Source organism: Mesocricetus auratus, unplaced genomic scaffold (genome assembly GCF_017639785.1).
Source record: "Mesocricetus auratus isolate SY011 unplaced genomic scaffold, BCM_Maur_2.0 Super-Scaffold_100029, whole genome shotgun sequence".
NCBI lineage: Eukaryota > Metazoa > Chordata > Mammalia > Rodentia > Cricetidae > Mesocricetus > Mesocricetus auratus.
In genome coordinates this window covers 19,028,469-19,041,747 of record NW_024429210.1, presented here as the reverse complement: position 1 = coordinate 19,041,747, position 13,279 = coordinate 19,028,469, and the positions used below count along the sequence as shown (strand labels likewise).

At 40.8% G+C, this 13,279-nt stretch overlaps 1 protein-coding gene across 8 annotated transcripts in view; it reads right to left on the bottom strand.

The window, feature by feature from the left end:
* Ccdc88a (coiled-coil domain containing 88A) overlaps positions 1 to 9,370 on the bottom strand; it is a 147,337-nt gene extending 137,967 nt beyond the window's left edge. For 4 of the 8 annotated variants that reach the window (XM_005070349.4, XM_013113594.3, XM_021227284.2 and 1 more), the window contains exons 1-2: positions 8,693 to 9,366; positions 8,496 to 8,596 (exon numbers count right to left, since the gene is read on the bottom strand). In XM_005070349.4, coding sequence (XP_005070406.1) covers positions 8,496 to 8,596; positions 8,693 to 8,755 — 164 coding nt within the window. In that variant the 5' untranslated portion in view covers positions 8,756 to 9,366. Of the gene's footprint in view, positions 1 to 8,495; positions 8,597 to 8,692 lie in introns of those variants that run through there. The other 4 variants (XM_040733247.1, XM_040733248.1, XR_002382770.2 and 1 more) reach the window with 3 other exon arrangements.
* Between the last annotated feature and the right edge of the window lie 3,909 nt (positions 9,371 to 13,279).

Genomic DNA, 13,279 nt, shown 5'->3' with positions numbered 1-13,279 from the left:
CGAATTTCAAGATTCCATTGTTTTTTCTGCTGAGTAATACTCCATTGTGTAAATGTACCACATTTTCTCTATCCACTCTTCAGTTGAGGGGCATCTAGGTTGCTTCCAGGTTCTGGCTATTACAAACAATGCTGCTATGAACATAGTGGAGCAGCTGCCCTTGTTGTATGAACCTGCCTCATTTGGATAAATGCCTAAGAGTGGAATTGCTGGGTCTAGTGGTAGATTAATTCATACAGCCTCTTTGGAAATCAGTATGGAGATTCCTCAGGAAAATGGGAAATATGCATTTTTAACAGAAAGGAAATCTAAACAAGCAAATGTACAGTGTGGTGATTAGGAATGGCCTCCATAAACTCATTCATATATTTGAATGCTTGGTCATTAGGGAGTGGTGCTACTTGACAGGATTAGCAGGCAGGCCTTTTGGAGGTAGTTGTGGTGTTGTTGGAGGAAGTGTGTCACTGGGGGTGGGCTTTGGGGTCTCAAAATCTCAAGCAAGACCCAGTGTCTCTTTTCTCCCTGCTACCTTTGCACCTGGATGTAGAACTCTGTTATCATGTCTGCTTGCCATGAGGACAATGGACTAAATATCTGAAACTGTAAGCAAGTCCCAATTAAATGCTTTCCTTTATTAGAGATGCTGTGCTCATGTATCTCGACAGCAACAGAACATCGACTAAGAGACACAGCTGCTATGATGTTATCAAACAAAACTAGGCACACTGAAGTTTTATATAGTTAACTGTTTTAGGTACATTTTCTCCTACACATACATACCTAAAAAAATCTGTTCCACATTAGTCTTAACATTATCTTTCATACTGTCTTTTACATATTTGATCTAGAATGTTATCAATCGCCTTGCTATGGCTCTTCATCTATTCCTTCTTCTCCAGTTGCACAGCCTAATCTGATCTAGAACCTGACCAAAATCATCACATCATTACCCATCCATACTACCTATCCTCCACCTTAGCTTTTAAGCACTAGTACATTGTAAAGTGTACTGATTTACTGGTGCACCCTCAGGATTTAACAATAGGGTACATCCTAAATTAGACAACCTATTTATGCAAATTAAGGCTGAAATTACTTTCTAAAATAATATTTTAATCTCCTATTAAGAAACTGCAAATGGTTCTCAAATGACTGTCATATACAACCCAAATTATGCTAATTTTCAAGCTTGCCATAATCTAGTTTATTCTCATTATACATGTACATGTAAAATAACCTTCTCTTGGCTATAATTATCCAAATCCAGTTATCCTTCAAGGATTGGTTCAAATCTACATTCTTCCATACATTGGTTTCCATGAGTATCTACACTTGCACAAGCCAAACCTACCTTGTAAATAGCAGGCTCACTAATCTACTCCCAATATCTATAATTTGCCATTTTACTCTAGTTCATTCATTCTTTTAACCAGACTTTGTAAAAACGTAATTCTGTACAACATCTTATCGTTCATTCACTGTAAATAACCCATGTATTAATAAAAGACAAAGGCCCAATACCTAAAATTAAAGCACTTTCCCTGTTCTCTCAGTGTCCAGGGTAGGGAAATGGTTGTTGCCCATTACATGGTGAAATTTGCAAATTTTTACTTCTCAATATAAAGATTATGGGCTGAAGAGATGGCTCAGCCGCTAAAGGTTAGGTTTACAACCAAAAATATAAACATTATGTTTGTAAACCTATAAACTACCAGTTTTCTTTTTATACAAAATTATTGTTTCAAACAACACTGTTAGATTAGCTAATTACTGCCTTATTTTCCACTTTAATTTTGAATTCATACTCATTTCTACCTCTAGTGGTAACTAAGAGATCATGACTTCATAAAGAATAATAAATTTAGTTCCTTGTCAACTTTGGTTATCTCTATTCCAATCAACTTATGTACCTGTTAGCAACTGTCTAATTTTGGCCTTAATCACTATTTAAATTTCAAAATTCCCTAAGTCCCCCCAACTTCAATTTTCTACCCCCTTTCATTTTGTCTTTTTTAAAACCTACCCTCCCTTCATTCTTACTGTAACAACTAGAGTCCCAAATTCTTAAACTGTGAGTTACAACCTATTTGTAGTCATAAAACTGAATGCAGGGTGTGCAAATTATTGGCAGTATTCCACTGTATGGCTGTAACACAGTTTATATGTTTATCTTTCAAATGATATGGTTACCTTTGGTTTGGGGAAAGTATGAGTAAAGGTCCTATAAATATTTTTGTGCTGTCTTTTGTGTAAAAATGAGTTTTCACCTCATTTGGGATAAATTCCTAGGAGTGGACTGCTAGTTCATATGGCAAGATAAAGTTTAGTTTTGTAAGAAACTGCCAAGATATTGCCAAATCCCAGCTTCTTAAAAATGTGGGTTACACTCTGAGATTCCATCTTACACTGATTAGGTCAAAAACACCAATGACAGTTTATGCTGGAGAGGATATGGAGAAAGAGGAACACTCCTTCACTGCTGGTGGGAATGGAAACTCGTACAGCCAGTTTGAAAATCAGTATGGTGGTCTCTCAGGAAAATGGGAATTGATCTACCTCAAGACTCAGCAATTCCACTCTTGGGCATATACCCAAAGGAGGCACACACCATAAGGACATTTGCTCAACTATGTTCATAGCAACATTATTTGTAATAGCCAGAACCTAGAAGCAAGCTAGATGCCCCTCAACTGAAGAATGGATAAAGAAAATGTGGTACATTTACACAATGGAGTACTACTCAGCAGTAAGAAACAACAACATGCTAAAATTCACAGGCAAATAAACAGAACTAGAAAAAAACATCCTGAGTGAGGTAACCCAAAACCAGAAAGACAAATATAGTATGTACTCACTCATAAGTGGATACCAGACATAAAGCAAAAGATACCCAGCCTACAATCCACAACCCCAGAGAAGCTTGAACCCTCATCCAGATGGAAACAGATGGAAGCAGTTGCAGAAATCCATAACTAACCAATGGGCCAAGCTCCTGGAGTACAATCAAAGTGAGGGAGGAGCAAAAATATGAACAAAGGAGTCAAGACCATGATGGGGAAACCCACAGAAACAGCTGATCGGAGCTAGTGAGAGATCACTGACTCAGGTCTGACAAATGGGGAATCTGCATAAGACCGAACTAGACTCCCTTAATATAGGTGACAATGGTGTGACTGGGACAATAAATGAGGCCACCGGCAGTGGGTCCAAGATCTAACTCTAATGCACAAACTGACTTAGTGGAGTCCATTCTGTATGGAAAGATACCTTGCTCAGCCAACTTGCTTTTTGGTTATGGTGCTTCGCTGCAGCAATAGAAACCGTAACGCATGATATATGCTAATCAAAAATCAAATACATGCAAAAGAATGTACTCACTTTAGAATCTGTAATCTTTTCTTCTATCCCCTATTTCCAATTCTAAATAAATTTTACAGATGTTTTTGCCAGTTCCTGAACAGCTAAAGATTATCGACTAACCAACCAAATTGATTGCCTCTTCTTATGAGTGATTCCCAAACCTCAACTGGGCCTGACCTGACTATACTTGTGTCCATCTTTAACTCCCTTGTGAGTTCTCACCAAAAGCCTTGCAAATTATAGGGGAAGGGCATTTAAGGTAGCCTCTCTACTATTGCTTAGATTCCTAGTTGGGGTTCATCCTTGTAAGACTATGATTTCTGTCCTTATATCCCACCAATCTAAAACCAGCTTGTTTATTACTGACTAAATTAAGTGTCTTAAAAATAAAATCTCAAATATTATTTTTAAATTTGTAACTACTCCTGTTAATATCAAACTGTCTCACAGATTCTAAAAGAAAGTCAACAAGTATCCTTCTGAAAAAAACAAAAAACAAAAACAAAACAAAAAAACGTTAAGAACTGGTTGATTTATCCTGTAAGTGTTCCCCACAATTAACACTACAAAGGTAATTCTCAGTCAAACACTTAAATGTGTACCCACAAGTAACAACTAACCGCCCTGTTCATCTTATAATTTCTTCAAGTTTAGCAATTAGTTACACAGAGAAGCAGTCGATCACTACAGACTCATCTTGAAGACATCAGTCTAGAGCAAGGCAGTGAACAAACTCAACATACTGGACATGATCCTGAAAGTTCTGGAAACCAAAGTGAAAGTGCTCCTGATTACAGTTCCACACACAACCATGGCCTGTCCTTCAGAACACCTCCCCTCAGGGGAGCTATAGTCCAGAAAGAGTATTTTTTTTCTTCACTGATATCAAGCCTTTAACTGAAAGTGCAGTGAAGAAAAAGTATTTCACCCAGTTAAAGTAGGAAAATGCCCTGAAGCACAGAGAAGAGCTGGCTTATCATTCCCGAGCTAGGAAGAGTCTTTCCCTCCTGTTAGTTAAAGACGGCTAATATGTCACAAGCTCTGACATTCTTTAATTCAAGGAGCTACTCAATGAAATCCAAGATTTGTCTCTAAATGCAATGAATTCCACATCAGCAAACAAAGTACAATATCTAAGACAAGGCTAATAAGAAAGTCACAAAGAAGTCACCTTCTCATTTTCAGAGTCTGGGTCCAAACTGGTTAACACCAGCATTACTGATAATGATATATATTCTTATTCTTAACAATACTCTGAATGAAAAAATGTTCATGGTAAGTTTCGTCTAATAAAAATCTATAATCCATATGAAAGCAGTAAGATAAGAGCAAAAATGTAATTAAAGTATATAAACTGATTTCTACTTCTAACAAGAACCAACTGGGCACCAGAGGAAGATAAAACATGAAATATTTTTCAAGACACTGAGCCTGAGGCAACAAAAACCATGATCCTTGATAGATGGGAGCAAAGCTGAACCCAATAATAGCTTCATCTGACGGCCAGATCTCCAGTCCATGAACAAGGAGGAAGAAACCTAGAGCAGTATCCCAGAGTTGAGTAGAGGACGCTAACCCTGCAGGTAATGCAGCTAGATATGCAAGGCAGACTATCATAGAAAGAGCTAAACAAGAAAAAGATTGCAGAGGCTATCTCTACAGACTTCAGCTGAGTTCTTGTCAGTACATGTAAGTCTGAAGAAACTATGCAAAGGCATTGAAAAAACCAAAAAAAAAAATTATTTCAGGTAACAACACAAGCAGTCACTGTTCCCACCAATCACAGTACTAGGGAGAGTTTTGACTCAATGGTATAAAAAGGTACTGCCTAACAAACTTTACAGCCACTATGGTGGCACACACATTGATCCCCATACTTGGGAGGCAGAGGCAGGCAGATCTCTGTGAGACCAGCCTAATCCTACATAGTAAGCTCTAGGAAAGTCAGGACTACATAGAGAGACCCTGTCTTAAAATAATGAATTAATCAGATGCAAATTCTGAAAAGATAAACGTTTTCTGAGTAACTTAAATATATCCCAGAACAAAGATCAAGATACCTGTATTTTGTGGGATATTAAAACATCCAAGATCCAACAAGAAAGTAGAATTTCAAATATCTAACATCAAATATAATCTATACTGTGGAGAAAAATCAATCAAACCAACTTAATGAAATGACAGAATTAGTAGACATGGGCAATAAGACAAATATAACTACATTCCATGTTTAAGAATCTAAAGAGATAATATTGAAAACTGAACATGGGAGATATAATGGGCAAGATTTCTGAAATGAAATACCTGCTGGGTAGGATTAAACATGATAGAAAAGACTCATGAATATCACAACAGACTTCAAAATCAAAGAAATAAACAACAGAAACACACCAATGAACCTCTCAATAAACTTTAAGACCACATCTAGAAACTTAATACATGTGTAATTGGACTTTAAAAAAGGAGGAAAGATAAGTAAGGTTGTGTACACATGTACAGCATATTTAAAGAAACAATGCCTTCATTTTTTCCCAAATTTGGTAAAAATGAAACCCACAGATCCAAGAAGCTCAACAAACTTCAAGTATAAGGAGCACAAAGAAAAATATACCATTTCATTTACAAAGGATACTTGCTCACAAATTCTGTAACCAAATGCAATCTAGAAATATTTTAATTAAGGTTCATCTTTAGGTTAACTATCCTTTCCATGGCACAGAGTTTCAACTAGCACTTTAATAGAGTTCATTAAGTCAAAAAGTCAGCTGAGTTAATGATATAGCACAATTTCTGTCTGCAAAATACAGTTATTAAAAATAATGTATTGTGGTGAGACATGCATCTAATCCCAGCACTCATAAGGCAAGAGGCAGGTGGGTCTTTGAGAGCTGCAGGCCAGCCTCATCTACACAGCCCAGAATACGTAATAGGACTCTGTACCTAAAAATAAACAAAATAGTAAGAAGATATTTTGTTGCTCTGCCACTTATATATACTTGTGTTGACCCAATTTTAACCAATTATTCTTTTAAGCAAACAAAGAATACTTATTTTCCTTTTATTTCCTGTATATAGGTCACTCATAACAGAATTAGGACACTAAAAACCATTTAGAGAAACTGAGACGTGGAACTGAAAACACAGAAGCAGATTTGAAGTTTAGAAAGCAGCTAGGCCCCCTCCCAAGGGGCAAGGGAGAGCCTGGCAACTATTCTTTTGGAATGTCACTATTTTCAATACATATGTGTGTGTGTGTGTGTGTGTGTGTGTGTATTTGTGTGTGTGTATGTATACATTTGTGTGTGTGTGTGTAATGAAAGTGAAAACAGCTAATACATTTTTTAAGTCTTCATCCAAGTACTAAGTTTCAAAAACAAAAAATAAAAAACATTAAGGTAAAAAAATTAATGTTATTTTCCTATTTTGGTAGGATTTCAGCACACAAATTAAAATTTTCCTGCCTAAAATTAAGCAGATCAAGAGAATTAAGGGAAACTGTGAGCATTTGTTATAATGGCTTCCCTTCCTAAAATAGTAGGAAATAAATAGCAGGATATTTCAAACAAAAAGTCATTCCATAGATACCTGCTAAGAATGTGCTAACCCTGAAAACGTCTTTCTAAGGAAAAATATTCATTTTTAGCTAATTTACGTAAGTGCACACACACACACACACACACACACTTTTCTTTGGAAAAGGTATAAAAACAAGAGTATTTCCTGTAGGGTGACACATAACGAAAAACAGTACAGGAATCTATGAGGACACAGAGGTTAGCACTGGGATAATCCTATGCATCTTAATTCTAAACTTGTCCTGGGGTGTTTTCTACTGCAGTGCTAAACACATGACCCAAAGCAGCTTGGGGAGGAACTAATGGGTTTATTTCCTCTTATTTCCGGGTAACAGTTCATCACTGGGCAGGATCTAGAGGTAGGAACTGGAGCAAACGCCATGGAGAAACGCTGCTTACTGCCCCCTCCATACCTTTCTCATACAACAGGCCACCTGCCTAGGGGCGGAGCTGCCAGCAGCGGGGATGGGCCCTCCCACAGCAAGCAACCAAGAAAATGCCCCACTGACTTGCTTACAGGCGAAAATAACAGTCATTTTAAATCTCAACTGAGGTTCCCTTTCCCCTGATGACCCTTGTGTCAAGATGAAAACAAGCTAGCCAGCACAACCCTCTTAAAATAGAAAATCTAGAAAGAAAAATAATTTCCAGAGTAGCACACAAACTCAACAAGTATTTATACTGCACCAATTTCTCACATCTATAAAAGATAGAAATATCTTCAAATAAAAAGTTACAAGATTATAGTGAGAATCTACTAAGTGTCTAAATTCAACTTTAATATCTGAAGTACTTATAGTGTACTGTACTACAATACCGTAACGATAAAATGGAGTCATTTTTATTTCTCTGAAGTAGGCATTAATATGCTTCCAATATTCAATTTCTATCTCAAAAACCACATTTCTGCTTAACAGAAATTCAACATGACAAACAAAAGATTTAACCAACCGAGCTGTCAAGGCTTCAGTTATTTATATAAACCTCAAAATATCTTTAAACTAAGCAATTTAATAATCCATCACTAACACAAATCTAATCAGACTTACATATTTAAATTGCTTACTACAGAAGTCTTCCTGACCAATCAACAATGTTAACTGAATTTTTCACTTCTGAAATATGTTACCTTGCCAGTTGCAATCTTTGAATAATTTATTCTTGGATTCAAAAGGTTAATAAGAAATGTCTTTGCTCACAACTTTACAGTAAGTCTTTTTCCTCTCGTAGACAAGATTTCTCTGTCTCCATCATTTTACCAAATTACCAAAGATAACACAATGTGGTTTGAATTCAGCACTGAAGACAATAAATGACAATACAGACAGGACCGGCAGAGTGAAAGACAGAAAGTTTCTCGATTTTAAGAGGTATAACTACTTGGTCAATAAGCAGGATGGGTACATAAGATTACCACTCCTTCCAAGATCCAATTAAACCACCTGATTTTTTTTTTTTTTGCCAAAGAACCAAATTAAGGGTTTAAGACATGAAATCTAAGTCCCACACATGTTATTTTTCAAAGAAAGTAAGCTACCGAGAGAAGAAGGAAACGCTTACATTTGGAGCATGACCTGGTTTAAGAACACCCCGTCCACCAAAGCCACATATTCATCCAGGTTGGTCCCGTTTCCTGCAGCCAGAGGTCCAAACGTTTTAACCTGCAACACAAGGATTGCCACCACGTTAACGCCCACCTCCATCTCTTCAGCCGCCAATAACACAGCAAAATGTACAATAAAGGACATCTTACTTACCCAAGTGACCAAGGGGCTGGTCATGAACTGCTCCAGAAGGGGAGTAAAGATTTCGTTCTCCATTTTACAGATTATATATTCGGGAGGGGGGAAAAGGGGAAGTACCACAAATACTCCTAGGGAATGGGTCACTAAACGTAGAAGTAAGACGAAATCAATGAAAGTCCATTTCAGCAAGGGAGAAATTCCCAACGAAGAGGGGGAGGAAGTCTCCCTCCTCAAAACCCCCCAGGGGAAACGGGCCCAAATCCCGCGCAGAGCCGCAGCCGGCGCTGGCAGTGTGTGCACCCGGAGAGGAGGGGCAGAAGAAAGGCATCTGGAGGAGGAGGACTCGGAGAGCGGCCGGGGCACGAGACAAAAAGCCCGTCAAGGTTGCCCCGCTCCGCAGGGAACGGGCCAGCGCAGCGGCCGCCAGCGAATCGAGCCCGACGTGGAGGCTGAGGGGCGCCGGGCTGGACCCGGGCGAGCGGCTCTGGGTGTTCCAGCGGGCACGGCTCCGGGAGCGTCCGCCAGCAGCCTGTCCTCGCCTTCTCAGGCGCGGCTTGCCCCTCGCCGCCCGGCGCTCACCACCATCCCTCGGCGCCCTCGCGCTCGCTTCGGGCCCCTCGCCCGGCCCGGAGCCGCGGGCTACGAGGCGTGTCCTACACCGTCCGGCTGCCCAAGCCTCTCCGGCCGCGGGAGCCCCGCCAGCCTCCGGTGCCTCCGCGACGCCCGGTCGCTCCGCCGCCGCCGCCGCCGTGCCGCGCTCCAGCCTCCGCCGCCCTCTGGAGGAGCTGGGGTAACGGCTTCAGAACCGCAGTGCCGCAGCACACCCGCGCCCGCCGCCGACCGTCCGGGCGAGCGCCCCGCTCCCTCCGCGCCGATATCCTTCCGCCGACTCCCCGCCCTCCGCGCCTCCGCCTCTGGATTGTGGGAGAAGAAAACCGCTGCTTGAGCGCGCCCCCGGACGCGCGCCGCCGGCCGGCCCCGCCGACGCCCAGATTCTGGCGGCGTGTGGGAGAGCGAGCGCGGGTGCGGCAGCTGCGGCGGTGGCCCGCGTCACGCCCGCGCCCGGACGGCTGCCAACGCCGGGGAGCGGGGATGGGCTAGGCTGAGGAAGGGGGTCTGTCCGCCTGCTCGCTCATGCCTAATTATGGTTCATTTCCTCCCGGAGAGGGAGGGGAACAAAAATCCATCTCTTTTAGACACGAGGGATGCTGACATCCTCGTTAGGACACTTTGATTTGCTCTGGTAAACACGCTTTCTCGCCCGTGAAGAGAAATAGGAAAACTGTAGAAAAAAGCCAAGGCACATCTTGGGAGGGCGGAAGAGGGCATAGATTTTGTTTTGCCTTCTTTCCCTGAAAAAAAGAAAAACAGTCCTCTAAACAAGAATAGTCTTGAGAGTTGGAGAGAAATACAGGCTTTTGAGTAACCAAAGCTGCCCGTCAACATGGCATTCATTCCCCGACTATAGCTACTGTGATTCAGGCATTGTTTTTTGACTAGTTGGTCATGAAAAAATATCCACAAGAGAAAATATTGGGAAGTCACCCAAGTTGTGTGACAAACATTTGTCAAAAATCATTTAGGTTTTATTAGTGGACCCATCAGAATTAAACAGTTCCCTAGCAAATTAAATGGTATTCTTACTAGTGTTCAAATGCTATTCCTTCTCATATCCAAATTATACCCAGGATAAAATGGAATGTAAAACACCTTTTTCCCCAAAAGCAATACAGTATTGTGACTTTTATATTGTATTCTGTGTTTTCATAGTATCTGCATGCACTTTTATGTATGTCTGTATGTATGTCACTACACATGTGCCTGGTTTCTGTGGAGGTCAAAAGAGGGCATCAGATCCCCTGGAACAGGAGACACAGACAGCTCTGACCCATTATGTGGGTGCTGCAGCCAGGGCTCTTAACTGCTGAGCTCTCTCCAGCCCTTGTGTTTTAAGTTAACAGTAAAAATGCTTTATCATATACTGGGTCAATCAGCACAATTCCTTGGAGCCTAACTCGAGGACTATTGATGGCAAGTATCGCTGGCTGTGTGGAGCTAGACACATTACTGAGCGTTGCTTCACTCTCTTCAGATGTAAAGCAAGAAAAGCAGTAAGGTTCAATGACATGGCAGCTCATAGCGAATGCTCTGTTACTGGGATTGGTGATGTTTTCATCACGATTCCCCCAAATGTGAAATCTTTACCAAAAGCTTGAAACACAGAATCTGTTTGAGTTCAGTTACAGGAGGAAATAATCTTGCTTTTGGAGAATCTAGAAACAAATACCCTTCTAAAATCATCTTAATTTAAATTAGAATGCATCCATGTGGTACAGAGCACAGCCTTGTATTTCCCTGGCCTATACACAAATCTTGAGTCATCTGGGTTGCAAGCAATCTTTTCCTTTTGTTCTTGGTGACTCTTTCTTAATCACAGGTCTTCACTTGAGAGTCGGTACCAAGATGGAAGCCTGCCTGACATTTTTACTTCTGTCTGGAGCCCTCAGAACCCGACAGCATGAAAGCACCCTTACCTACCCTTCAGTTGTTCTGGGACAGGTTGACCTGCTTCACTAAAGAGTGAAAAGCCATGGCCAACTAACAAGTACATCAGGCAAAAGACATTCTGGACGGTGTTAATTGAAGGGTTAGAGCAGGAACATTACATTACCTTAGCAGTGTTATCCAATTTCCGTTTAGTATCCAACCATCCTTCACTGGGTCTGGATTCCCCCCTGGAACCATATGGTCCAGATGCTTCCTGGTCTATCTTTAGGACACACACACACACACACACACACACACACACACACACACACACGACTTCAACAATGAAACATGAGGAGTTAATTGTAAAAACAGGAAACTTTAGACCAGACTGAGGTCTGCAGGAACTTATTTGAAAACCTCCCAATTTACAATTCTTTAGTTTAGAAGCAGCCTTAGAAATGCTTGATAATATCTCAAGAGTGCAATCAGGAAATGTCTCTGTCTGGCAAAAGAGGGATTGTGCATTATGCACCATTTAATTGCAGCATCCTGTCCTGTATGATTAAATCCCAAAGTTCTCTATTCTCCTTTCAATCAGGAAGATATTTTACAGAATTCTTTAAAGTTTTTTTGCTTTGTATTTTGACGACATTTTTCCATCTATCCTTTCTCAAAATAGTAAATCCAACAGGAAAAGACATTAGGAAAAATTTCATCTGGTTAGAGTATAAGTTACTTGGCCAGCTTTCTTCAATACAAATGGTTGGAATGTGCCATTGAAAAATCATTACAGAAAGTCTCACCTTTGCATTGTAATTGAGTCCCCATCACATCTTACACATCTATAACACAAGCTAGATGCTGGGAGTTCCCATACCTACCACAATCAATGTGGATTTTGCTTTACACCACAGGAAATAACATACTTGCCTCCAGCCAACCTCCGGGGGCAAATACTCTTAAATACAAATTTGCAGAAATAATCATCCATAAACAGTAAATTGGCACCATTATTTAACACTCACCACAGAGCAGAAATGTCTGAAATGAACTGAAAATGAATAGATGAACAAAGCACAAATCTTTGCTAAATAAGCAGTATGAATTAATGAGAGGTGCTGCATCGTGGGTGACCCTTGGTAATGTTGGGCTAAGTGAAAAATCAGTCACAAAGCAGGACATATCGCATGATTCCATGTATGAAAAAGTTCGTAAGAGACGGCACTATAGAGACATAAAGAACGTTAGTGGCTGCCCAGGCCTGGAAAAGGGATGTTTAGCGGGAAGGTACAGGGTTTCTTCTGAGAAAATGAAAATATCAGAAAATTGATTTCAGTAATAGATATGTAACTCCGTGAGGTGTGTTTAAAAGTCACTGGATTGTAGACCTTATATGGATGAATTGTGTAGGATATAAATTATATCTCAATAAAGTTTTCTAAAACAAAACAGTGTCATTGCCTCGTGGGAAGAATGTTTCCATCACAGCACATCCATCCCCCATCTGGGCCTTGTAGCGTGAGCAAGAGTGAGAAAGTGAGCAAGAGACAGATGGGGGAGAGAGACAAGACACAGAGATCCTGTTTCAGAGACTTTTCCATGGAAGAAGTAAGTTGTCAGGTTCACCTAATAACACATGTGCAGTATGTCTTAACCTCCAACACCGTTTTGAAAGCGAAAGATCAAAATTAGGCATGTTGTCTACCTTCTTCGGGCACCAGTCCCCTGGGTTGTGAGGGGGCATACTGTTCCCATAACGCGCTGCACATCTGCTTAGACCAATGAACTTACAGCTACAAAAAAAAAAAAAAAAAAAAAGGCGGAGAAGAAAGGAGAGGTCCTTCTTTCCATCCAGTATCGACTGTTCTTCCCAAACTCAGTATGATAGTCCACGCACCTGTGCCACTACGCATGCTCCACACTGCCTGCTAGCCAGTGATCCAAATGTCGCCACAGGCAAATGGAGCACTCACCTTTTGTCGCTACATAGTAAGCAACCCCCACTTTCTCTCTGAAACTTGCTCTGAATGGCAAGTGGTTGGCGTGTGAACGGGACATGCACCTCTCCTGGGTTACTCCCTTGGCACTCCTAAGTCTGGAGTCGCTAGC